At 45.8% G+C, this 27861-nt stretch overlaps 1 protein-coding gene across 3 annotated transcripts; it reads right to left on the bottom strand.

The window, feature by feature from the left end:
• Positions 1-1693: 1693 nt before the first annotated feature.
• On the bottom strand, positions 1694-14755 carry si:ch211-152p11.4 (uncharacterized). 3 transcript variants are annotated; one of them, XM_014411155.4, is made up of 7 exons: positions 14041-14754; positions 13773-13966; positions 12189-12744; positions 10601-10650; positions 10220-10353; positions 5270-5436; positions 1694-2107 (listed from the first exon to the last, which is right to left on the bottom strand). In XM_014411155.4, exons 3-7 carry the CDS (start codon positions 12672-12674, stop codon positions 1937-1939), a joined length of 1008 nt encoding a protein of 335 aa, XP_014266641.1. In that variant the 5' UTR covers positions 12675-12744; positions 13773-13966; positions 14041-14754; the 3' UTR covers positions 1694-1936. The 3 variants fall into 3 exon arrangements, with proteins under 3 accessions (XP_014266641.1, XP_014266640.1, XP_014266639.1); XM_014411154.4 differs by having other exon boundaries at positions 12189-12715; positions 13773-14755; XM_014411153.4 differs by having other exon boundaries at positions 13773-14754.
• Positions 14756-27861: the final 13106 nt, after the last annotated feature.

Consider the following 27861-nt stretch of genomic DNA (forward strand, 5'->3'; position numbering starts at 1 on the left):
AGTACAGCCTAGCTGTAAAATTTATGTATATTATCCATGTTGTCCACTTGGTCAAAACCCACAACCTAATGTTACTTTTGTTGCTCCTCTCCCAGACACATCTGACCAATAAGCGGACTAAACATTCTCACATAGTTTATGGTGACACAATGCAGCTCGTTCTCACCAACTAATTCAGGGCAGAATAAACGAACTAACACATGAAAAGGGCCTTAAATTAAATCAACAAAATTTGAAAAACATGGCAACCCGATCAACTCAACGTAAAGGATTAGAAAATGATTTTAACCCAGAAGGCGTCACGGCTAGATGATGATCTTGGTATAAAAATGCAGTCAGCAAACAGTTTTTGCAGACTGTGTGCAGCATCACAGCACCTATATCCCATGATACTGATGAGTAGTGTTGGTTATAAAGACTGTTCTGATAAACAAAAATCAGATTCCCTTTGGAGCGGGTGTAACGCTGAGTTGTTTGCAGAGCTTAAATAGTTTTTCAGACTTTTTTGTATATCTCGTGTATTCGCTACGAGGACTAAAAATGTGATTTAAAAAAAAACAATATTTCGACCCTCTTGCACTGCACACTAAGGCACAGGCTTATGAACTACTGGCTTTGTTTGTGTCTTATAGACAATGTGTGGGGACACTTTGCTTGAATGGCTGCAGCCACTGCAGTAACATAAAACTGACTGGAACTGTTAAATACCAATTACTTCATAACTGGGTTGATGCTGTTCTCCTCACCTCTTTAATGTGCTTGGTGTGCAGAGGATAGTAGAAAATATATTTGTTCTGTCCAGCTAAATACAAGTTAAAGAAATGTTCCAGCACACCAGAACAAACTGTGAGAGGAAGGTGGAGGAAACCTAAAACATGCAAACTCAATACAGAAACCTCAACTGGGATTCAAACTAAGAACCTCTTTGCTACAAGGCAGGAATAGGAGGAATACAAAGAACATTAAAGACTAAAGCAACTCAAATTTCCTAAAGGCATGAAGCTATTTAAGTCACCAGTCAGTTTATTCAGGTTTCTCACCGTTGCTTTCTGAATATCTCACACTCTGACCTTTCAAGCAAAGAGCTCATTGTTGCTGAACTTGTTTTTCCCCTTTCATGCAGCAGAGGAAACTCTGAGAGTGAGATCTGCTCTCAGCGAAATGTTTGCCTTATGTGTGGAGGTTTTCTGTTAGAGCCAAATGTAGCTGCTTCTTAAAAACTAGTAACAAGTGGTAAAGTTACAATCTTGGACTCAAAAATTGTGTTGGTACAGTATATTAGTATATACACTTACTGGCCACTTTGTATAGCTTGCTGGTATCAGGATGATTGTTCTGAAGGATGAAGCCTTCAGAACTGTCTTACTTCTCCATGGTACAGGGGGCTGAATAATAATAAGATCGTTAACTGTCTTGATAAGTTTATCAAGATTCTTTCCATTTGGAATAATATGAAACTAAAGTAAAATGCTGTTTTCAGATTTTAGAGAGGTCTCCTCTTAAATTTTGTGATTTTTTTTAACAAGTTAAAATGTCTCACTTGTTGGTGATGCCATCGGTGTAAAAAGACAACCTCACTGTAGCGGTTCAAGTTTAGCACTTCATTATTTTGTATGACGGACAGAAGCTCGCTGGCCGTTTCCAACTGTTTTCAGTCTTAATCATTGTAACATCACAAACATCTCAGTGAAAACACAATTCCCCAAGTTTTAATTGCAGTAACCAATATTTCTATTTACAGTGTCCAACTATTATTAACATTTGAGCTACGACGTCAGGGAGTGTGTGTGTCGGGGGGGGGGGTTAAACTTTGTACACAGCAGCTCGATCTTTTGACAGCATAGTTAGCTTTTATAATTTACAGTTTGAAGGAAGTTGAGCCGTTCCAGAAACCACCAAGCCACCATTCCTTCTCCTGAGTCCAAGTGTGGGGAATCTATTCAGCCTCGTGGAGTAAGGCGAGGTAGACGTCAGACTGGAGGAAGCGTGGGTAACAGTCTGTGTCCAGAAGTGAGTAGATGCGTTTCTGTGCGTGGGACAGAGAGCTACGAGAGGGAGCCTGCAGCAGCTGGATCGTCAGGTCTCTGGTCGTACTGTCCAGATTTACCTGCAATAGGACACAGTGATGGTGCAATAGCCACATAAAGTCAATTCAAATACTATATGGAAAGACAAGCCAAAAAATAAATAGATAAAAATCGGCATCAAAATCGAGTTTGACTTAAGACTATTTGTTTTCTCCTCAGCCTCGATTACCAGGTAGCACAATAATGAGTGCTGTATCATCAACATTGTTCCAGTAGAGACGGTTTGGAATAACTTGAGGTTACTGAAGGAAAACCAGCCAACAAATGCTCAAAGTCTCCAGGTGAAGAGTTCATGAAGATGGTGGAAAGAATGAGGAGCATGCAAAGCTGATAATGAACAAAGTTCCCTTAAACAGATAATTATTAGCATGCGTCTGTGACAAAGAAATGTATAGAACTTATGCAAGCTTTACAGATAACCTCACATCCTCAGAATTCCTTCTGCAGCTTTACATCTGCCAAGATCAGTGAGTGTCACAGTACAACAGTGCATGATTTCGGTGTGTGAATACTCCCAGAACAGAGGAGCACTTTCCGAATTATGTTGACATGGCACTGTGATCGTGTTTGTTTTATTCATTTTTCCACCTCAGAATTGAGCTTCAGGGCCCTGTTTCAGGAAGCCGGTTTAGTGCAAACTCTGAGTAAGTATACCCTGAGTTAACGAAAACTCTGGGTTTTCGGTTTCACAAAGCGAGTTCAGATGAAGCCTCAGTGAGTTACTATGACGACACACTCCGTGAAGCTAACCTGCCCCCTAGCAGGTTTACTACAACTAACCCTGACGTTCTCCGCCTCTTTGTCGGAAACCTGACTGTAGGAAGTGTCAGACATGGCGTGCCCCGTCCTTGAAGAGCCAGTAGATCGTGAAGCCCAAATTCTCTGCAGAGCTCTCCGCCGGGAGAGAGTGATTAGAGCGCGTTCGGACATTTTATCATTTCCTGATGATTTTCTGTGTGAACGTTACCGTTTTTCAGCACAGTCTATAATTTATTTGAATAACATCCTCAGGCCTAATATTGCTCATGTGACACATCGTGGACATCCTCTCAGTTCTGTACATATTATTTGTATTGCACTTCGGTTTTTTGCAAACCGGAGCTTTCTGTATAATATTGGTGAAGCTGAGCACGTTTCCAAGGCTACCGTCTGTCGGGCAGTCAGGAATGTTACAGTTGCACTGAAACGTCTCCTGTACTCGTTTGTGGTGTTCCCCGGTCATAGACCCACAAGATTTATCAAAGAGGGATGCCACAAAATTGCAGGTATCAGGATGACCAAAACTTAATGTATGATGTGGTGATACTTGGACTACTACTTAAATTTTACATTTATTCTCACGGTTCCCAGGCGTGATTGGCTGTACAGATGGCACTCACATTCCAATCATTGCTCCTTCAGTAAATGAAGGAGACTATGTGAACAGGAAGTCTTTCCACAGCATTAATGTACAGGTACATAGTTCCCTGTAGCATTTCAAACTAACAAATTATTTCATTATAGTAATGGATGCTAATTTGTGTTCTCTGCACTGTGAAGATCATATGTGATGCTGCCAACATTATCACAAATGTGGAAGCCAAGTGGCCAGGCTCTGTGCGTGGTGGTGGTGGAGGACCCCCACCTGTTTTTTGGGCCTCCGCTTTTTTTCTGTTGGCCATAACGGGTCACATTTGAGAATATAGAGTAAGCAAATATGTACTTGTAATGCTCAGATAATTTCAATAAGTGCTTACAGAGGGGAAATTAATGTAGCCTCTAACTGCAATTGATTTACATCGGACAAACAGACCAAGCACTATGGCTCATAATACAATTACACCTTACCTGTTTGGACTGTATTTTTATATTTCATTTTTACTTGCTGCCAGGAACGTTTGGGGCCTGTTGGGTTGCACCTGCGCTCAAATCACGTCACAAAATAAAATGTATGAAATACAAAATAAAATATAATAACGTGTTAAATGGGTGGAAATCCCTAGATCAATGTTTAAATTAACACTCACGCATTGACTCTGTCGGCTATGTTTTGCCATGCATGCTCCCTTTCTTTTGCAGCTGAGGCTGTGTTACTTTTTTTTCTGCAAAATTTGCATGTTATCAGCATATGCTGCCATCAGAATTTCGGCCTCAAGCGCTGTAAAATACATTGACCGCGCCTTCTTTCCCTCCGTCTCCATGGTGACTCGCTTAATCTGTGCTCCACTAATCAGGGCTTTATGTATCCTCGTGCGCGCGCTTAACTTGGGGTTAAAGCAAATAGGGCCCAGTACAGACTTGATGCGTTTGGGTTTTCCAAATCTGCTGCTAGCACATGTTAACTTACAAGATTTCATTCATAGTTATGAACACAAAAGGAAGCTGCTTTGTAGCTTATGCTCCTTTTACTTTGTTAACACTGTTTCTTTGTTCTTCAGTGTAGAAATGTCCAAATTTTTGACGATATGGTGGGCTACAACTTCTTGGGCTTTGCAGATAACCTTTATCTTGTAGTGGTTCGGTGTTAAGTCATGTCATTTAGGTCTTCCTACTTTTTCAGTGAGTATTCTTGGAGCTCGCCAACATAAAGCACAGTTTGATTCCTGGACGGTCGTCTTTCCGTTAATAAACTTTAATAAGTGCAGTTCTCTTCTTCCTGGCATAAAAACCTTCAACTAGACAGAAAAGATCGCTTTGTTAAAGTTCCAGTGCTAATGCTAAATTAATGGCATCCCCTGAATCACATCAAAAGTCATACTGTTCACACTCATACTGACATTTTACTTTTGGACTTGCTATAGCTGCAGTATAAGACAGTGGAGCTGGACTCCTGGGAAACAAGGGACCTACTGGAGAAGCAAATGAATATTTTTTTTTCTCCACAGTATTTGGTACTTTAAGTTCAGCTACTGTCACACATATAATCTCATGCTGTGGGGAAATGTCTCTATTAGTGGAAGAAAGAAAAAAAACAAAAACAACAGCTCCACATGAAAGCAGCTATTGATGGAACGCTATAACGTCAAATCTGAACCACCCACACAAGCTTCTTGATAACACAGAGAGACTCTGAGCAGTAAAACAGTTGGCAATGCAGAAAGAGGAAAAAATAAACAGGACTTGAATTACAATTCCTGTTCCAAGAAGACAGGCTTGGAACAGGAACCAGTGCAACCAGTAAGACTGAGTATGAACATGTGTACCTCCCGGGGGGCTCCTGGCTGGATATAGGTTGCGCAGATGTCTTTGGCTCTCCTTTGCAGGCTGAAGTTGGTGGACGAATGTTTGTACCGCTCACAGGCTTGATAGAACTGCAGGTTCTCCTCGCTGAACTCAGAGCGCAGGAATGCTCCAAATACTGAAACACCAGCTGCCAGGAAGAGGACGACAAGTGAGCCTTAGCACAACATCAATTTATGTATCTTATAGCACAGAACACAGAAACACTTTATCATGCCTGAAAGGAAGACTAGAGAAAGCAACCTAGCTCTACTCTTTTTCCATGTGAACGTCCTACTGAAGGTTAGAAATGTCATGAACATACCACATGATCTCTTTGATTTCTGGCATGGTCAAATGTGATGTCTTGTTATTCCTCCCTACCATCGAGAGGATCGTACCACTTATACAAACTCATTAACTGCTAGATGGGGTTTATAATGGCTTCTAAACAGCTGTTCACTTTTCCCCCCCTTTTGTCATTTAAAGACAACAGATAAACACTAGTTAAATGCGGGATCTGGGTCTGCTGCTAAGAGCCACTGGATTTCTTTCACTCGCAGCTCCAGCTAGAACAACGGCTTTATACTTATTAACATTTTTCCATTACAACCTAAAAATGGTAATAATACCTTTACATTTATAATAAATGGTGAACATGACCACTGACTGAGTCCCTTGTGGTCATTTGCTATGACGTGCACTAAGACTAGAGTTCTGTTATTGTCAGGAGTCAACTTTTTATTTTATTCTTTTCAACATTTAATTGTTAATTATGGTAAAATATTAATTATAAACAATGACTGTGGTGAGTCAATTTGAAGTAATAGTGTTCAACTTTGAACAAGCTGGGGGACACGGAGGAGACGTTTTAAAAGCAAGATGATAATCTGACATTTAGACATTTTTGTGACGCAACCTGACATCATCTCTTTTCTTTTAATCACAGCAGGACTCAGACTGCATGGATCAGTTATGTTAGCTTTGCAGATTTTATTTTTAATTTAAGAAATTCTGCATTGCAGTGTTTTGTTTGTTTGTGTGTTTGTGTGTGTGTGTGGGGGGGGGGGGGGGGCTTTGTCAACAAAGCTTGATTTTTCTGATAGCATGCTCACTTTTGATCTGCCTGAATAGGCTTTGCATAGAACTTATCCAGTTACCACAAAAGTTCTCCTTTAGAAGTAATATGCTGATCACATTACTGGCACAACCTTCCTTTGTATAATGTACACAAAGACATCGCCCAAGGCTGAAACCCTGAATAATTTAGTCACGTCTATAGTTTTGTCAGACTGGGTAGTGCACATGATGACGAGGAAACTGACGTGACAAGAGAAAACAATGAATGGAAACATTCTGTGGCATTCAGAATATGCTGTAAATGCATCGGTGTTATCAAAGGGCTTCATCGGGACATGCCCTGCTTTTCTTGAATGGGTGAAAACGATAGACGACACCAGCACAAAGCATACTACCAAGAAACAGGATTCAGGAGCTTGTACACGCTTCCCCTTCACGCACCGTTAAACCCAGAACCCTTGTTAATATCAAGGAAGTCAAACATTCTCAAGCCTTTACACAGCTGTGATTTATAACCGTCTTGGTGTTTACTATCTATTCTATTCATAGAAGCAGCAGGGGTAGGGTAAGTGCTGCACTTTTAGCAGCACAGAGGGGTCACTGACGTCAGACCAGATGTCGACATCGATTCAGCTTAAAAACTTGAGAAACATGTGATTTTTTTTGTTGCGCAAACATGTCTTCAAGGCAGAAGTTGTGAGACACAAATGTCACAGGATAGGATTCAGGTCAGAATCTCACAAACAGTAAGGACATTAAAGTAAATGACCTTTTACACTCAAGTGCAAAAGCTAAAGTATCTTTCTCAGTGTCAGGTTATCCTGCTGCAATTTGAAGTATATAAAGAAAATACTTTCTTATTGTATTTCTTTGAATCTGAACACAATTCTTTTATTTTTCCAGAGTTTACATTATTAGTACCTGTTAAACAAGAATGCAATAAATGGCAACTCCCACAGCTGCACTGTCATCCTGAAAATGATTACTGCAAGGGTTCAATTGTGAATGACGGAAAACAAATCACCTTTGTGATCCAGGGAAGCAGTGCATTATTTAATTTAAGCAAAGTGTAATCTCTGATATGTAAATGACGTAACAGGAGTATTGCTGGTGTCCTCAAACCAAGCAGCCCCCATAAAAGAAAAAAGAATGGATATAACAATCAAAACTTATTTCTCCAAAATACAGGCACTCAAAGTAGGTTTGGAGGAATAATAAAGCGGCTTTATTTTAATTCACTCGTACGCGTCTTTCTATGCTGTTAACCATGAAATGAAAATGACACAGTGGTTTCATGAGGTGTTGAAGATGATTAAATTAAAGGGTCATTTTAGCACCTTGTTAGGTGGTTGCTAGGCAACATGACAACATTATAATTATGTTTAATTCAGCCTTTGTGGATATAAATGAAAAGTTATTGTCATGACATTAGGATGCTTTTGCGAGGCGTCGCAGGTCATAAAAGCCAATTGCTAGATGGTTGCTAAGTAACATGGTGACATATCTGACACAGATAAAAATCTCCAGCAGACTAAAATGTACCTGTGTGTAAAGTTTGGTTGCTCATTTGCCAACGAGCAGGTGGCCTTTTATTACTTTTCCCAATCCTACCTGGAATCTCTGATCCATTTTGCTTTAACCGTATTATTTGCTGTGTGTTCTTCCCTTCCCAAATCCTCTGTATTCTCCCAAATCCAATCATTACCTTATATAGAGTCTAAAAACATAGCAAAGAAAAAAAACTAAATTAACACCATAATGTTAAGTTACACAGCTCTTAATGAAAGAAATGCAAGTTGAAAATCTGTTTTCGTCATGTCGTGTGCGTAATTCAAGGTCACAGGAAATTAAAATAGCCAGGTCTTTAAGGGCTGGATTCAAAGTCACACCAAAAATTAAATATTCTTCAAGTGTTCCCTTAACTTTAACTATAACTTTGGGGGGGGGGGGGGGGGGGGGGGGGGGGGGGGCAGCGGTCCCCAACCCCCGGGCTGTGAGTTGTTTGGTACCGGGCAGCGAGAGTTGAGGCTCGGGTGAGAAATTTATGGTTTTCAGGTTTTTTTATCCTTAACTCAGTTTCCTGGGTCTTTTCCCGTGTTGTAGTTGTGTTTCTTGTTTCTTATTTTGAAAGAAATATTTACGCGTTACCATAGCAACCAGAGAGCATTAAGGGGCAGGGATGTTACTCTCAATGTTGTTGGCGCATTTCAGGACGACGCTGCTAATAAAGTTGCACAATTACACAGTGACTTCGCGTTTATTATTATTATATTTAGAAAACACCACAGTTTGTGTCTTGGTCGTATCAATTTATTTTGTTGTATTTTTCCACTACGGTCCATGAAAACATTGTCTGACATTAAACTGGTCCGTGGGCGTCGACTCTAACTTGTAGTGGAACTAAAAATGTCACGTCCGTCCTCAAGTAAGACGTGCAGCACAAGTTATGGAGAAAGCAAACATGCACGACGACTGTCAGTGTCCTATCAGGGCGATGTGGTCATCTGACTTGAATGTCTCCCCAGTGCAGGAGTGATGTGCAAGTCTGACAGCAGGGCCAAAAGAAAGATCTGCAGGTCACCAAGAATTTGGGGATTCAACCTCTGGAGTATAAATGAAACTCTGGTGACCATTCAGATGGCGAGATTTCCCCCAACACTTCTTTTCCCACTGGGAATTCTTTTTCATTGGCTACTCCAGCATTTCCTCTTTCCCGCACTGCCAAAATTATTTTCATTAATTTCTGACATCAGATATCCTTCTAACGACTTTCCTCAGTGTCCTTCAGTCCCGCTTCAGTCTGTCTGTCACACCTGATCAACAACTTGTCCCTAATGATTTTTCCATGTATTAACTTTAAGAGTTCATCTTCTCTCTGCTGGCTCTACTCCAACAGTGTATAGACTCCAGAGGATTTTACCCAACTCCAGTCTTCATTTTAAATGCATAACATCCTGGTTTGCTTTCAGAACTCTGAAACAAGGAACTTCTGAGTACAAGGAAAACCACTGAGGCAGCATCTTGGCTGACCCTAAGTTAAGGAAATAAAATAGGCAGCGTAATTGGATAAAACCAACTGAACTCTGAAATAAAATACTTAATGAGCTGTGTTTCATCTGAAAAACTATATAAATGGTAAATGGACGAGATCGGGCGTGCTCAGGGCTTGTTAGATTGTCCACCCACTTTTACTTCTTCTTTAAAAAAAATTTAATAATAATAAAAAAATAAAATTTAATTCCCTGTAAGTAAGAATTTGTGCTGTTCTTTTTTTTTTTTTTTTTTAAATATAGCTGGTTTTCTATTCTACTTGGGCACCCAAAGCATTTTATACAGCATGGCTCATTAACCTATTCACACACACACAATTTATTTTCTGCACCTAAGTGCTTTCTATCCAACTTTCACACACTCTAGCATCTATTATATATTGTACATATATTTATTAGTTTCAGATGTAGCCATTATTGTATTTTGCACAACTCTGTTGCTTGTGAAGCTCGCACACAAGAATTTCACTCACATGTGCTGTACCAATGTACCTGCACATGTGATGTGACAATAAAAGTGATTTGATTTGATTTATAGTGGGTGGAGGAGACTGATGAACACAGAGTGGGATGCATGCACTATGGTGTGGATGTCAAGGATACTTTGGCATGCAGATCAAATCACCAACCCTCTGATTAGTAGAAGACACACACTTCCTTCTGTGCTTCAGCCATCCCCCTAAAGACATTTCTTTCTATTCCTCTAAATTAAAAGGAATACAAGTTCAGCAATTTACAGTCAGAATGTTTTCTGCTTAAAATGTCAAGTATCAGACCCAAAACTCAGAAAAAAGCAGGACTTACTTGGACTTCCCAGCAGGACATTTAAGGACTCGGCCCATTTTTCCAGCTCATCTCGATTATAATTCCTCTTCCTACTGTGACCCACTTGACTCCACTGATGCATGAATACAAGGCGAGACCTTCTCTCTTTACCACTATGATACAGGACAAGATGGTAACAGAGAGAGTCAAGGTGTGTCAGAGGAGATGGTAGCAAAGATAACGCTGTCATTGAAATAAACATCAAACCTTCACATTCTTATAACATTAAGATAAGTACCGACTCACTTTCAGAATCAGAGAGACCCTGAAAGTGAGTCAAAGATAAAAAGTAAATTTGAAAAGGGGTGGGGGGGTTATTTCTACATTTACCAGAACTAACAAAATAAACCATGTTCTCACCTGTCTTTTTGTTCTGTGTTGGCCAGGTTGGAGTTTGACGAATGAGGACTCTGAAACAGGAACCACACAGTAAACTGAAGTTAACCTTTTTCATCATTTGTTGAAAGTTGTTCCAGACCTCAGCAGCTTTAAACAGCTCGACTGAACAACAGTGACTGTTTAGAGGCCGTAAACAGAAAAAGACTGAAGCTAAAACAGAAGACGCGCATATCTGATGCACACAAAACAGTTTTGTCTTATTTTCAATTCTTTAGTCATTTCACACTAAAGCAGCCTGTGTGGTTTGGATTAAAATATCTCAAAATAAAATATATATTGTTGCACTACTCAATATCCTACTTCCAGTCAACACTAATTATTACAGGAGACCTTTCTTTTTTCCAAAAAGTCTACTTAAGGCAGACCCAATTAAAGGTATCATTTCAGTTTTATTTATGCAGCACCAAATCACCAAACAGTCGCCTCAAGGTGCTTAATATATTGTTTATTTGCAGTAACTCATAGAAAAACCCAGCAATCAAATGACACCCTTTGAGCACAGCCGTGTACTTCTACTATAATCTCCACTTGTCTGTTAACATATAGCATCTAGTGTCAGGAAAGTTCCAGCACTGCAGTAGCAAATTATGCATTTTAATTAAAAGAAAATTAGTGATGCCTGACAAATTGAGTGTTTCTGTATTTGTTTCATTGAGTTTACAGTTCAGTTATTCAAATTCAGTTTTATCTACCTTCATGTACAAACAGAAAACCCCATGAGTGAAAAACTGGACCCATGTGGGTTGTTTTTAAATGCAAATTCATAAAGAATGAAGAGCAGCATTGAGCACGAGGGAGTAAGTAAACTAAATAGACAATAGATATCCAGAAGATGTTCCATTTGAACAGTTGAGCCATGATCATAATGATGCCAAACAGAATGGAGAGACTACGTGCATGTGACCACAGCCATCTACTGCACCAGCTTACACAGATCCTACAGCAGATTGGGAATTTGGGACACTCATTAGAGACAGTCTCGATTATTTTCCAAGACTTATTTCCTTGTACTTTTCTATCATACTGAATTTATGGGAAAAAGGGAATTTCAGACAACAGCTGTACTATTCAGCTGCTATTGCCATGTTTCTGCTGACCATGTAAACAACTTGCTGTTTGCTAACATTTCAGTGTGTACATTGTGATATTTCTGAACACCACAGCTGCTTATTTGAAATGTATAACTCTCTAAAGTGACAGTTTGACTTAAGCCATCCTGTCACTTATAAGCCTCTCCAAGTGAAAAACAGGCTCAAAGTTACTAAAGTGTTTAAACCTTGTAAGGCATTGTGTACGTCCCCTCGTGGCACCAGGACACGTGAAAAGGATCATTTGTGTTCTGTAGGCTGGAAAACGCTGCAATTAGCCAGTTAGACTGGGATATGAGGAGTTTAGAGGATGGGTAAATGTACAGTTTGGGGGTTTTGAAGGTGGCCGTGCTTTTCTTCCTCTAAAAATCTACAACAACATTTAGAGGGTGTAATCTGTTAAACTACCAGCTGCACGAAAACACAGCATAGAAACAAAATAGAAATGTCATTTACTGCACCTGTGCGAAAAGACTCTTTAGGTGCAGCTTAGCAGCTGTCAGTCTGTCTCTCTGTTGGTGTCTGTGCTCCATCTTAAAGGAGCTGGAAGAGGACGAAGGCGACGATGGAGGCAGATCGGCTTTCTCCATGCTCTCAGTGCTGCCCTGCACAGCTGGGGCCAGCTGACTGTCACTATAAGCCCTGCTGCCTTGACTGATGAGACAGCCTCTGAGCTGGCTCTTTTCCAGTTTACTCAGCTCGCACAGGTTCTCTGCACTCACGCTGTGCTCCCGAGTCAGCTCATTCTTCGTCATCTCACCCGGACTCTCCGTGGGCTCCTGGATGATGGGAGTCAGGCGACCTGATTTCCCAGCCAGCTCATCATCCTGCAAGTGAAGTGTGCAGGTGCCAGACTCGTGGTCTTGTCCAGAATTCTTCAGTGCCACTTTTTTCCATGTCGGAAAATCAAGATCAAGGAGGGAACCCTCAGAGCTGAATCTACGCATCGCAGCTGTATTAGAAGTGATGAAGAATGGAAAAGGAGGTACTGCAAAAAAGAAAGTAAAGCAGTAAAAGCTAGAAATAAGTAAAAAGGGGCACAAAGGGATCAGACCAGAAATGAAGCACAGAAATATGTGGGGGAAGAGTAGGGTCGGGGAAAGGTGATAAAATTGGACAATTAGAAAAAAAAGGCTCACACAGGCAACTCTCCTTATTTCTACTATGAATGGCTGTCTGACACCAGGACACTGGGAGAGGAACCTTCTGGCTCTACTGGTTAAATGTAGGGTCCTCTGGGCACTGGCCATGTTTCAGGCCACTGCATAATTAGCCAATTAGATTGGGAATCTGAGGAGTTTGGAAGACAAGCAAATGTGCCTCAAAACAGTCCTAAACTGTTTCTCTGGGAAACATAGTGGAGGTCCATTTAGCAGAGACAGACTTCCCTCATCAAAATGTATAAATGCTCTTCATAAAATATTCACATCCAGTGAATATTAATTCAAAAGGTTTAGGGATTTAGAGGCATAAATAATGCCTATAGGCTGGAGAACAAGAAAACCCAAAGAGTAATTTCATTTTTATTTCCTTCTCACAAATCTGGAACTATTATAAAAGCTGCAATGTAGTCTCAGGAGTCTCGCTTCAATTTAAAGGAAGTCTCTTTTTCTTATCCTAATACTTTTAATGTTTAACTACTCTTTGGTCTATTCTGCACAACCGCAAATAAAGCAAGTCAAGTGTTTCTGACCATTAAAAGTATAACCAGGCGGTATAGAAGTCATATAAAAACAGTCTTATACACATGTACAGCAGACAAACTCACATTTGTCAATAATTAATTTCCACATTTCTGACTTGGCAACATTTCCTAGAACTGAGGTTTGGTCTTTTTCCAGTTCAAATTGTCCATGAATATTAACTTAACGAACTTTATCGCTGGTTTTTATCTTCCACTGCAATGCTGCTATTGTACTGTTTCATACTGAGACGTAATGCCATGCAGCTTCCCAGACCTTTGCTCAGCACAGCTCTGGGAAAAACGACAGCTGATTGATATTTGAAATCGTTAAGGAGTGCCGGGGCTCTGTCAGTGTACTTACCTCTTCCTCGAGAATCTTAAGCTCTCTCCATGGCCAAAAGCAAAAATCCTCCAGATCTCAAAGGGAAAATGTCCATGAACTGACGAGTCCGGCTTTAAGCTTTGCAGATTTCAGGTGTCCGGGAGAACGCGAAATCAACTTCCGACGTTCCTGCTGCGACAGCCCTCCCAGATCTGTTCTTGACTCAGATCCTTCTGCAACACAGTCAAGTGCTCACCGACAGAAAAGTCTTGGGGAGAGCACAACAAGTTCCATAAAGTTTTCTTACACGACACAGTGCGTGCTCCTCCTCACGGCTGCGGCTGCCACACCTTCAGTCCTGCCTCAACTTGTCCGTCACACTTTATCAGAGGAGGGAGCTGCCGAGGTGCAGCTGAGACAAGTCAGCCAAATGTCATCTCAAACAACTTTGCTAAGGAAGAGCGTTTGAAAAGGTTAAGACGCTGAAAATGATCCGTAGAAGCCTCCGGGATTCTGTATTTTACGCCACGCGGCGTAAACCTCTGTTTCAAATAAACAAACCGCATTTTAAAAAACAAACAAACAAAAAAACGGGCGATTCAAACGCATCTGTGTCAAGTAACAACGAAAGGATCTGGCTCAGTGAAAGGACCAAGTAAGAAGAAACCCTGTTGTTAATAAATTATATGATTTCTTTCGCACTTTAATTAAGCTCCAGTCACGCAGTCAGAAGAAGAAAGGCGGACCATACGTCCATCATTGGATTTGCATTGCTATAAAATCATTTGGCCCGAATGACGCAAATATCTAAACAATCACGATGACCTGCTCAAGCTCAAACCGAGCATCTGACTCTGGCATGGCTGTTGGTACAGTGTTACAGAGACTGCTGATGTGTTAGGACTTTCTAAACAATGGTTTACAGGGAATGGTCTGAAACATAAACTATCCAGTGCGCAGCAGGTCTCTGGGGGAATAGCCGGTGATACTGGAGGCTGAGGTCAGAGGAGAATAGCCGCTTCCAGCTGCGAGAATGTTTTCTTCCTCCAAGACAGACAAAATCCACGAATCAATCTGTGAGGCGCTACATAGCTTTTACTTTGAAAGAACTACGGAAATTCCTAGAAAGTTTTACCTCGTGTTGCGTTTAGCGGGTGATTGACGCAGGAGTTTTGTGAAATGATAATTGGTTGGTTCAGGTATGTGAGAAGTCGTATCTCTTGTAGTTTTTAGCTTCAAGTGAAGGAATAATTCTGTATTTTGCTATCTTGTTTTAAACACACAAAGACAACACTCATCTGCCTTTTATTTCTATATGCACAGTTGTTCCAGCGAAAGAGGAAAGCGGTACAAAATAAAGGCATTTATTTCTGATTTTTGATTGTTGGAATTTCTTTACAAAAGTAACCTTTTTTTTTAATTGGCCATTTTATTGTAACCTACGTTACAATCAACAGTGGTAATATTTGCTGCTAATTCTGCTGCCCTCTTGGCCATAAATAAAGGATATACACTCAACAAAAATATAAACGCAACACCTTTGTTACTGCTCCCATTCCCCATGGGATGGACGTAGAGACCTAAAATTCATTCCAGATACACAATATAACCATCCCTCCCAAACAGTGGTCACAAATCAGTCCAAATGTGTGGTAGTGGGCACATCTGCTATATTGAGATAATCCATCCCACCTCACAGGTGTGCCACATCAGGATGCTGATCTGACATCATGAGTAGTGCACAGGTGTACCTCAGACTGCCCACAACAAAAGCCCACCCTGGAATGTGCAGTTTTTTGCGCTATTGGGGGTCTGGGGACCCAGAACCGGTCAGTATCTGGTGTGACCACCATTTGCCTCATGCAGTGCAACACATCGTCGCATGGAGTCTATCAGATTGTCAATTGTGGCCTGTGGAATGTTGGTCCACTCCACTTCAATGGCTGTGCGAGGTTGTTGGATATTCGTGGGAACTGGTACACGCTGTCGTATACGCCGGTCAAGCACATCCCGAACATGCTCAATGGGTGACATGTCCGGTGAGTATGCTGGCCATGCAAGAACTGGGACATTCTCAGCTGCCATCTGCCCTGAACAATGTGAACCATGATTCATCCGTGAAGCGCACACCTCTCCAACGTGCCAGACGCCATCGAATGTGAGCATTTGCCCACACAAGTCTGTTACGGCGACGAGCTGGAGTCAGGTCAAGACCCCGATGAGGACGACGGGCATGCAGTTGAGCGTCCCTGAGACGGTTTCTGACAGTTTGTGCAGAAATTGTTTGGTTGTGCAAACCAATTGTTCCAGCAGCTGTCTGGGTGGCTGGTCTCAGACGATCTTGGAGGTGAACCTGCTGGATGTGGAGGTCCTGGGCTGGTGTGGTTACACGAGGTCTGCGGTTGTGAGGCCGGTTGATGTGCTGCCATATTCTCTGAAACGCCTGTGGAGACGGCTTATGGTTGAGAAATGAACATTCAATGCACGGGCGACAGATCTGGTTGACATTCCTGCTGTCAGCATGCCAGTTGCACGCTCCCTCATTGCTTGTGGCATCTGTGGCATTTTGCTGTAAGACAAAACTGCACATTCCAGGGTGGCCTTTTGTTGTGGGCAGTCTGAGGTACACCTGTGCACTACTCATGATGTCAGATCAGCATCCTGATGTGGCACACCTGTGAGGTGGGATGGATTATCTCAATATAGCAGATGTGTCCACTACCACACATTTGGACTGATTTGTGACCACTGTTTGGGAGGGATGGTTATATTGTGTATCTGGAATGAATTTTAGGTCTCTACGTCCATCCCATGGGGAATGGGAGCAGTAACAAAGGTGTTGCGTTTATATTTTTGTTGAGTGTATAAAAGTCACTTTGCCAAAAACTGATTGTGGCTTCTAGTGACAGGAGTGTTCTCTCTGTAATGACTTCATATCATTCATGAGATGTGTTTGACATGTCTCACACATTATTGGCCAACAGTTTAAATACGGACAATCATTTTTTTCTCCCTAAAGAAGGAATTAAGATATTCAGTATTAATATATCCAGTTCAGCTGGCTGAAATAAAGTTGTGCTCTAATTTAACATGGGGGGCATTTTACAGGCACTCCTTAAATTATAGTAACTCTGTTACAGTTTGTGCTAGAGGCAAAATCCACACAGTTCTGAAAAGAAGAGAAGACAAGCTTTGTGGGGCTATTTGGTTTGTCATGGTAGTTGTGCTATCATGTCCTGTATTGTTAGGACAATACACGTTGTGTGTATCCAAATCCAAACGACTATCAGCCGTTTGTTCCTCGGTCAAATAGGCCTATGACCCCGAGGCACTAGAGGAGCACCCCGACATGTGGCACGAGACAACTCAACCTGATATTGTGACATGATGTATAAATGACAGGCCACTTTTTAAAACTTCATTTTGCATGTAATGCTTTTCCTGTGGCATCTAATGCCATTTAGTCCCTGTAAGGGGGATAGATGTGGTGGAGGAAGGAATTATCTTCACCCAACGTGCAATTTATTTACAAAAAAATACTGACAGCCAGGCAGGTGGTATGAACAGCCAAAAAGAAATGTGTACAAACAAACTTCAAACCGTTGACTAAACAAAATTCTAAAGAATCGGCCCATGACTATTGGACTACTAGCCAGCCTAACAGCACTAACCTGAACTCCACCCTCAGAAGCATTAACTCAGGCTAATAAAGGTGCCTGCCCCTGCCCCAGAACAAACCATGAGCCAGTGGGCTCATGTATTCATACTATAAAGTAATTACTTTAGAGGCAGGAATGTTGGTTACATTATACTATAATAAATATGGTTTATAAATACAGTGGAAATGTCCATAAGTGTTATCTTGCCTGTTGTTATCTCCTTAGCCAGTATAAAGCTTGATTAATAACAATGGTGGAATTTGAGCGGAGAATAAACAGCTGGATCCACAAAGTATGCACAAGGGAACTAAAACAGACACTCTGGCCAAGAATGAGGGGAGAAACCACAGAGAGAACCCCCTGAGGGTGTCCATATTGTTGCTGGGGACTTTAATAAGACATGTTTGAAATCTGTACTCCCCAAATTCCACTAACATGTTAAGTGTCCTACCAAGGGGGAACTGGACACTGGAACATGTATATACAGTAACATCAAGCAGAAAACAACACCCCTCCCCCACCAACGATAATCCGACCACCAGACTGTTTTGACTGTTCTATCTTTGAACAGCAAGATCTGGAGACTCAGTATGTTCTTTTCTACATTAAGTGTTGTCCAGAGAATGTGACAGTGACCAAAGCCATTCCAGGTTTCTCCTAAGCAGAAACCTTGGATGACAAGTGAAGTAGAGGCTCTGATCAGAACTGATAACTCAGCTTTCAGGCTGAGGGACAATTTTAGGTACAGCACTGCCAGAGCTAACTTGAGGAGGGGCATCAAATAAGCCAAAGACACTTACAGGAGATGGGTAGAGGGCTTCATCACTAACACCAACCCTCATCGGGTGTTCAAGCCCTCATCAGCTAGAAAGGCCAGAACCCCCAAACCCATGACAAGTTTCTGGGCACCTACATCTCCGCCGAAGGCCCAGCAGTGGCTGCCCTTCCTCCATGTCCTAAGGAAGAATAAGTTGGACCAGAAGCAGCTGCTGCCTTCTACCGCTCCTCAGTGGAGGGCATGCTCTCCTACTCCCTGGGTGTTTTCTACACAGGGGCCACAACTGACAACAGGAAGTGTCATGATCCTGGGTCTTTTGACCCAGCGTTTTAAGTTTGAGTTTATTTTGTTCATAAGGTTATCTAAGTTCATTTGGTTATTAGACTCCTGGTGTTTTCTTCCCCTGTATTTAAGTTTCCCCTCAACCTTCGTGTTTCATGCTGCGTGTCTTATGTTATCAAGTTTGTATTATCATGTCTGTCTCATGTTTCCTGTTTTATTTTGAAAGAGGTCCTGTGTTCCTGCATTTTGTTTTACTCTTCCCCTGTGGCGTTGTTATGTTCATGTTGATCTACTGTGCCTTTCTGTTCCATGTTTCAGGTCCCTATGTTCTGTCTCCCCCAGTCTGTTAAGTTCACATGTCTTGAGTTCCGTCAGTGTGTTTCCTGTTTTACTTTCACAGTCTGCTCTATGTTAATGTTTCTAGTTTTGCTTCCCTTGCCTCGTCCTGCTTAATTACTCTCAGCTGTGCTCTCCTCCTGTGGCTCATTCCCCCTCGTTATCCCTCAGTGTATTTAAGCCCCATGTTTCTCTTTGTCAGTGTTGCGTCCTCCCTCATAGCTGTGTGATTTTTCCCTGTGGCTCCTTGTGCTTTAGTTTTCCCAGTTTAGTTTAGTTTAGTTTATTTTGTATTGTTTTTCGTGTCCCACTCCACGCCAGCAATAAAGCTGTGTTTTTTGAGTTTACCTTTTGACTCTGTGAGTTTGCGTTTGGGTCCTACTCTTGCCTGCACACAGCCGTATTGTGACAGAAGGACGCAACCAGACAATGGACCCAGCAACTCATAATCCCTCCGCTGAGCTCCGGGAGGACATGATCTATGCGGTGGAGTTTCTATGCCAGGAATGGTTTGCGCTGCCCTTTGAAGAGTACCAGGAGGAGTTAGCCATCCGTCTGCAGAGGATGGTTTCTGGACTTCCCTGGCTATTTGGCACGCTAAACCCTCTCATCCAGGACTTCCTTGTTTCCACCGTACACATCCGCCCGGATCGGCCTCTCCACTATGAAGACTCGGAGGAGGTTCAGCCCGGTCCGCTGGAGGATTCGCGGGCTGGCACGTCTCCTCCCCCTCCTTCCCGGAGAAAACGGCGTTCACGCCGTCAGCGATCCCGAGCAGCGGAGCAGTTTTCTTCCATTGCTGGAGGGCCCGAGGAGCCTGTCCAGCCACCACCTGCGGCTGCCTCGCTGTCGCCTGGTCCAGCTTCTGCTTCGGCTCCTGCTTCACCTGGTCCAGCTTCAGCCTCAGCTCCTGTTTCGCCGTCGCCTCATGCCACGTCAGCTGGAGGACCCGAGGAGCCCGTCCAGCCTCATGCCACGTCAGCTGGAGGGCCCGAGGAGCCCGTCCAGCCTCATGCCACGCCAGCTGGAGGGCCCGAGGAGCCTGTCCAGCCTCACGCCACGTCAGCTGGGGGTTCAGGAGAACCGCACCAGCTTCACGCCACGTCAGCTGGAGGGCCCGAGGAGCCCGTTCGGCCTCCTGTCTCCGCTGGAGGGCCCAAGGGGGCCGTTCAGCCTCCTGTCTCCGCTGGAGGGCCCAAGGGGGCCGTTCAGCCTCCTGTCTCCGCTGGGGGGCCCGAGGGGCCCGTTCAGCCTCCTGTCTCCGCTGGAGGGTCCGAGGGGCCCGTTCAGCCTCCTGTCTCCGCTGGAGGGTCCGAGGGGCCCGTTCAGCCACCAGCTGCTCCACCAGCAGCCTCATGCACGTTTGCAGCAGCCGTGTCTTCATCCACGCCAGCTGCGGCCTCCGTGCCTCCGCCGTCGCCTGGTCCAGCTTCATCCGAGTCGTCATCCTCGTCTGGTCCAGCCCATGCCACTGCTTCTGACACACCTGGTCCAGCCTCGGCTTCTGGCCCTGCCACGCCTCAGCCAGAGGACGACTCTGCACCTGCTGGCCCTGCCACGCCTCAGCCAGAGGACGACTCTGCACCTGCTGGCCCTGCCACGACCCAGCCGGAGGACGACGCCTCGCCTGTGCCTGCCACGCCTCAGCCTGGTCTCCTTCCACCTGCCAAGCCACGTCCAGGTCCAGCACGGCTGTTTCCGGAGCCTGTCAGGACAGCCTGTCGACGGAAACCAACCAAACCATCCAAGGATTATCGTCCACGCCGTCGACCACCAGCCAATTCTTGTTCACGCCGTCGACCACCTGCCAAGCCGCCCGACGGTGTTCGTACCCGCCCACGTCGCCGCCGGACACCCGCCAAGCCGCCCGACACCCGCCAAGCCGCCCGACACCCGCCAAGCCGCCCGACAGGTCTCGTCCACGTCACCGCCGGCCACGAGCCAAGCCACCCGACAGGTCTCGTCCATGTTGCCGCCGGCCACGAGCCAAGCCACCCGAGTGTGGCCAGCCATGCTTGCTTCGCCACTGCCACCTTCCACATGGCCGGCCCCCTGAACCCTTGAACTATGGACTACTGTGCCATTGGCCTCCAGGTCGGCCACCTGAACTACTCCGCCATGAACTCCTTTTCTACTGAGATCATGGTCGCCCTCCTGAAACAGGGTCTCGGACTCTTAAGCCCTTGTGTTTGGACTGAGTGCTTCGGTTTCTTTGTTTTGTTTCTACTGAACCTCTACTGAACCATAAAGTTCAACCATACAGCATTTGGTTGTGGCATACACCATCTGCTTCCAGTAACACACAGTTGAGATTCTTTGGATTCTGTGATCGGTGAAACCTCCCTCTATTCGGTGTCCAAATGGAAATGTGTACACAGACAAATCAATTTGCGAGACCAAAAATTAAACTTTAATAGAACACCAGTAAAGCAGATGCATGATCCAGAAGAGCAAATTTTGATTTTTTGAGCTCACTATTGCTGTTGATAATTACTGATTAGTAATCATTCATACACATACTATAAACCTGTTTTTCTATCCTATAATTATGATCACAATTATAAAACTAGATGTGAGGACTTTTTGTAGTTGTCAGGCTGTAATGCACAGTGATAAAGGTCTTAGCAACAGACAACAGTTTTTCAAATTGGGAGATTAATCTTTCAAAGTCCCCCTACTGGCCACACAGAGAAGCGTAAAATACATCAAACCTCAGAGAGCTGCACAGCTGAAGCAGTGTTGTTTACAGAATTTAATTGACAGTGTATAAAAGGCTCTGGGATTTTATGTCTATGTTCTGCAATATTGTGTGGGGTGGAGTCGTAGGAAATGACGTAGGCAGAAGTTGGGGGTATCGCGATGCTACTCGAGAAGAGGAGATTTTTCTGTGTTAGTTCTGTTACCTCGTAAGCTGTGTTCCTGGTTGCCATCCTTCACGTGATGCTCCGAGTGTTAAGTTCATGACTGGAAGTAAGTTTCCTTAAATATGGTTATTTTCCGATTCTGATGTTGGCCGCGGCTTTAGTTACATTCTACCGCATTGTAGCACCGCATTTTTTCATCTCGTGACTCGAAGCATGTGCCGCCGGCCGCCGCCATTATGTAGTAATTTTATTCGGCCACACGATGGCGCCAAAGTCCTTTGTTTACAGTTAGAGTGGATGTTTCGGCTATGTATGACATTCTCACTGTGTTTAATTGTGTCCTTTCTGTGTTTGGAGCAAGAGATGTAAGATTGGCATAGTTCAAATTATATATGTCCTGTTATGTGTATATTCAGATGGATGTGTTGGTTTATTTCATGTAATCCTTTATATTTATCTTAGTGAAGCTGTTGCTGTATATATTTATATACTCATGGCAACTTGTTTGTTACTACAGACTGCTGGCAACACTGAGCATCTAGGTGGCAATAAAACAGCTGGCGGTGACAATCCAGCAAAGTGGAAGCCTGTTGTCCTCCTTCCTGTATCCTGACCGATACACCATCTTGTTAGCTGCTGAACCTAAAAGAACTAGCCCTCACCAAGTACTCCTCAACATTGGTCCTTCGAGCCGGATGAGTTATCAAGATGGAGCCAGATGGAGCGACATGTCCTGATGCAAGGCCTAAACGCCATACACGTCGACCAAGCCGGTTTGAGGACTTTGATGTTAACTATACAGGCCACCTCTTTAGGGAAATGCTGCAGTGGGATACCCCACACCCTCACACAAGAAGCGACAGAGTTCAGCCTCAGTATAGTCATACGCCACCCCTCTACAGCGACAGGGATGGGGCCTATTACAATACACCCCCTCCACTGGGAAGAAGTGAACAAGATGTGGACCTTAATAGGAGCCTCTCACCTGAATTTGCACCTTCTAATTTGCTAGGGTCTTCAATACACACATTTCATACAGAATTCAGAGCCTTGCAGGCCAAAAGAGAGCAGCTACTCCAATCACAGCAAGTTTTACAGGAGGGCCTCAAAGAACTGAAGGAAGCAAAGAGTGACCTCGGAGAGCTGATTGAAGTGGCTCACCTGCTGAGGAAGGATATGGCTCACCTGCTGAGGAAGGATATGGCTCACCTGACTGCCTCACAGCCTAGCACCAATCATCCCCCCAAGCGCGGTTCAGGAGAGGTATACACCACCCCTGAGACAATGCCACAGGAGGAGGATGAGGAGGTGTGGCCCGACCCACCGCCATGGCCTGAACCGATGGAAGAGTTGCACACGGGATTCTCCCAAATGAAGGTTGACGAACAATACTCCGATGATGGTGTACAGTACCACCCTCTACCCCGCACACCATATTTCGCTGGTGAGCCTTCGCTGCCTAGTCATCGCTGCACCCTATATCAGGACCCTGTGGTTAAGGATGGAAACACGTTTCATGCCCCTCCACAACACTCTGTGCCACCCCCCTGCTGGGCACCAAGTAAGACAGGTTTGCTCCCAACCAAGCCTGTTCCAGCCAGTTCCCCCTCTCTTGTCACTGGAGTAACCAGTGGGCACGGCAGCAACCCATCTGCTCCTCTTTCGGCTGAGCTAGTGTACAGGGGGCCCAAACCAACCATTCCAAGGTTCATTCATTCTGATCCCTCTGAGTTTGCTAGGCTCCGCATGGCTTTAGAGAACCTACTCCCTCCTAATGCTACTGAGCTCTTCAAGTATCAGATACTTGTGGACCACCTCAAACTAGATGAAGCTCGACTTATTGCCGATGCTTACCTGAACTCACCCAAGCCTTATACTGACACCATGGCAGCCCTCCACGACAAATTTGGACAACCTCATCAGCTCGCCTTGAGAAAGATAGCAAGTGTCCTGGATGGTCCTGAAATAAGGCGAGGTGACACAGTAGCCTTCCAAAGGTTCTCCCTTCAGGTGCAGTCACTAGTTGGGCTGTTACAAACATTAGGACTGGAAGGAGAAGCGGAGTTGAACTGTGGGTCCCACGTTGCCCGACTAATAAGTAAGCTTCCTGCCGAACAGAGAGCTGATTTTCGTCGACACCAGTTTAAACAGCCCGGGAGCACCTACACTCTGTACGACCTATCTGCATGGCTTCGTCAGGAGTCCTGGTGTCAAGGATTTGACGGCCAAGCAGGTGTAAGAAGCAGTAGAGAAAGGACAAGTGTAAAGGCTGAGGCCCGTCCAGGCCGACAAACCGTGACATAACCTAAAGGGGCCATCAGAACACACTTTTCCACCAGTGAAGGAGAGTCGAGCTAGAGGGAAGGTGTCATGGTCCTGGGTCGGTGACCCAGCGCTTTTAGTTTGTTATCATTTTCTAGATGATGATTGTTTAAGTTCTGTGTTATTTTCGATCTGCCTCTGAGTCTGCGTCTGTATCTCTCTGTCTATGGTGTCTCCCCATCTGTTTGTGAATCTGTCTGTTTAGTTCAATGTCTTGTCTGGTTCCATGTGTCTGAGTTTCCTGTTTTATTGTGAAGGTCCGTGTCGTATGTGAGTGTGATCAGTTTACGTTTCCCCTGTCCCGTCAGCCCAGATTCCTCCCAGCTGTGTTGCCCTCCTGTCTCTCATCCCCTGATTACTGGTGTGTGTATTTAAGCCCTGTGTGTTCTCCTGCCTGTTGCCGGTTCGTCTGTGTTACTCTGTGTCAGTCTGTGTTCCTCGGTGTCCTGCTCGTCTCTCTGCCTCTCTTCCCTTTTTGTTTCATCTCAGGTTTGTCATTTAGCTTTCCCAGTTCAGGTCTTTAGTTTTGTCTTCCCTCTTGCCTGTTTTGCCTTCTCACCACTGTGTAAATAAACTCACCGGCATCTCATCCACTGTCTGCATCTTGGGTCCTTCTTCTAACTCCACACGGCTCGCCTCGGCAGCCGCGACAGTACGAACCGGCCAAATATGGACCCAGCGGCATTCGCACCTTCCAAGGAGCTTCGGGAGGAATTAACCGATTCAGTTTCCAGGTGGACTAATCTGTGGCTAGAGCATGAGGGGGAGGAATTTCGTCATGCTCTGGAGGCCCGAATACAGCGGCTAGTTTCCAATCACCCCTGGCTGCTGGATTCACTTCACCCACTCCTACAGGACTTCATCCTCAACACGCTTCATCTTCACCCTCCAACTGCGACAGCTGACCTGCCTGGCTTACCGGAAGATTCTCTCCCCAGTCCACCAGAGGACTCTCAGCTGGACACAATGCCGCCCGATCAGTCGGCTTCCCCCTCCTTCCGGGCAAAACGGCAGTCCTTCGCTTGCCAAACCAGCTCTCGGGGTCAGTGAGAGTGACAGTTTCATGTACATGCAGCCCCCCCAGTGGCCAGCTCACACCAGCCCAGGCTTTTTACAAAGCACTGGGAATCATCCTCATTCCACCCAGCCCATCCACCTCACAGCAGGAGCAGCCACTTCAGAGCTGCCTCATATCACCGTCCGCTTCCCCGGCCGCTCTCGCCCCTTCTCCCAGGCGGAAGCGACGTCCGCACGGCCGTTAGTTACCGGCGGATTCCGTGAGTCAGGAGCGCAGTGTTTTTTCTGCTCCATCTGAGCGTGCATTCATGAACACTCTGTCAGTTATTCCTGAATCTAGTAATTCAATACCAGTCAACTCAGGGTTATTCAAATTTGAAAAGAGTAATCCGGAAACGGTTAATTCTTTGTCTGATACTCCAAGGTCCGTTAACACTCGCTCTGAGGATCTAGAGGACTGCTTTCATTCTGCCTCTTCCGAGTCCTGTGTTATGCCAACCCGGACTTTCAAACCGAAATCTGGAAATAAGAAAGACTATCTACCAGAAGCTCAGTTAGCCGCCCGGCCAGAAGCTCAGTTAGCCGCCCGGCCAGAAGCTCAGTTAGCCGCCCGGCCAGAAGCTCAGTCGCCACCTCCACCACCGTTGTCATCACAACCATTATGTCAGTCACCCTTAGTCCAGCCTCCTGTTCAGCAGCCGCTAGCCCGGCATCCTGTATCAATTGCTCCACCTGTAAAACAATACAAGTCAATTCAACCCGAAAAACACCATTCCTCGCCCGTCCATTCCAAGCAGAGGGACACACCTAATAATAATGTCAACACTCCTCAAAGGCTGGCCAGTTCTGAAACTGAGGTGCACTCCAGGGCCTCCCCAGAGGCTGGGTTTCAGCCCCCAGCAGACTCCGGACCCCTGGAGGTTAAGAAGCCAGCTGAGGGCCGCACCCGGCTGTCGCTGCCTGAGCAGCGTCGACGCTCTATGCAGCTGCAGCCTGCTATGTGTTTGCAGCCTGCTATGTGTCCTGCAGCCTGCTATGTGTCCTGTCCCTGCCAGAGGCCCGTGTGCCTGCTGGTCCTGTCCTGTGCCTGCCAGAGGCCCGTGTGCCTGCTGGTCCTGTTCTGTGCCTGCCAGAGGCCCGTGTGCCTGCTGGTTCTGTCCTGTGTGTTCCAGGGGCCCCTGTGCCCACTGGTCCTGAGACTGTTCTCACTGGAGGGCCCGAGTAGCCCGTCCAGCCTTTTGCATCATCAGCTGGGGGGCCCGAGGAGCCCGTCCAGCCTCCTTCCTCGTCAGCTGGGGGGCCCGAGGAGCCCGTCCAGCCTCCTTTCTCGTCAGCTGGGGGGCCCGAGGAGCCCATCCAGCCACCAGCTGCTCCACCAGCAGCCTCATCCACGCTTGCAGCAGCAGTTTCATCCATGCCGCCACCTGCTGCAGCGCCTCCGTCTGCAGCGCCTCCGTCTGCATCCTCCACGCCGTCGCCTGGTCCGGATTCAGCATCCTCAGCGTCGCCTGGTCCAGCGCCTGCTTCGGCTTCATCCGCTTCACCTGGTCCAGCCACTGCTTCATCCTCGCCTGGTCCAGCCTCCGTGTCTTCATCCTCGTCTGGTCCAGCTCCCGCATCACCTGCAGTGGCCTCCTCCTCAGCTTCAGCTGCTTCGCCTGGTCCAGCTTCAGCATCCTCATCAGCTGCTTCGCCTGGTCCAGCTTCAGCATCCTCATCAGCTGCTTCGCCTGGTCCAGCTTCAGCATCCTCATCAGCTGCTTTGCCTGGTCCAGCTTCAGCATCCTCATCAGCTGCTTTGCCTGGTCCAGCTTCCGCATCTTCATCAGCTGCTGCCTCGCCTGGTCCAGCCTCTGCTTCTGCTTCAGCCTCGCCTGGTCCGGCCTCCGCTTCTGCTTCAGCCTCGCCTGGTCCGGCCTCCGCATCCTCATCAGCCTCACCTGGTCCAGCCTCCGCATCCTCATCATCCTCGTCTGGTCCGGCCTCCGTGTCTTCATCCTCATCAGCATCGCCTGGTCCAGCTTCTGCTTCAGCGTCCTCATCCGCCTCGTCTGGTCCAGCCTCAGCTTCCGCCTCGTCTGGTCCAGCCTCCGCTTCGCCTGGGGCTGCAGGGGCCACGCAGCCTTCAGGTCCCCTACTACCACCTCCACATCGTCGGTCATCTGCCAGGCCGCTTGTTGGGCATCTCCGCCACCGTGGACGCCCTCCTGAATGCCGCCACTGCCTTCCGCGTGGCCGGCCTCCGGACTTGTTTCCACGCCGCTGTTGCCGTCCGCACGGTCGGCCCCCAGAACTGTTTCCACGCCGCTGTTGCCGTCCCCACGGTCGGCCCCCAGAACTGTTTCCACGCCGCTGTTGCCGTCCGCACGGTCGGCCCCCAGAACTGCTTCCACGCCACTGCCTACTGCGTGGCCGGCATCCGGACCTGCCCCGCTGCCATTCGCATGGTCGGCCTCCTGAACTTGACCATCCGGGCCTTTTTGGACTCTGTCCCTCCGTCCTGGGCCCCCTCCGCCCGCCCTGGTCGGGTTGTTTTCTGTTTTGTTTTGGTCCGTTTTTTTGTTTCTGCTGGGCTGTCTGGTGCCAGCCCTTGAGGGGGGGGGGTACTGTCATGGTCCTGGGTCGGTGACCCAGCGCTTTTAGTTTGTTATCATTTTCTAGATGATGATTGTTTAAGTTCTGTGTTATTTTCGATCTGCCTCTGAGTCTGCGTCTGTATCTCTCTGTCTATGGTGTCTCCCCATCTGTTTGTGAATCTGTCTGTTTAGTTCAATGTCTTGTCTGGTTCCATGTGTCTGAGTTTCCTGTTTTATAGGTGAAGGTCCGTGTCGTATGTGAGTGTGATCAGTTTACGTTTCCCCTGTCCCGTC

Source organism: Maylandia zebra, linkage group LG22, assembly GCF_041146795.1.
Source record: "Maylandia zebra isolate NMK-2024a linkage group LG22, Mzebra_GT3a, whole genome shotgun sequence".
Classification (NCBI taxonomy): Eukaryota; Metazoa; Chordata; class Actinopteri; order Cichliformes; family Cichlidae; genus Maylandia; species Maylandia zebra.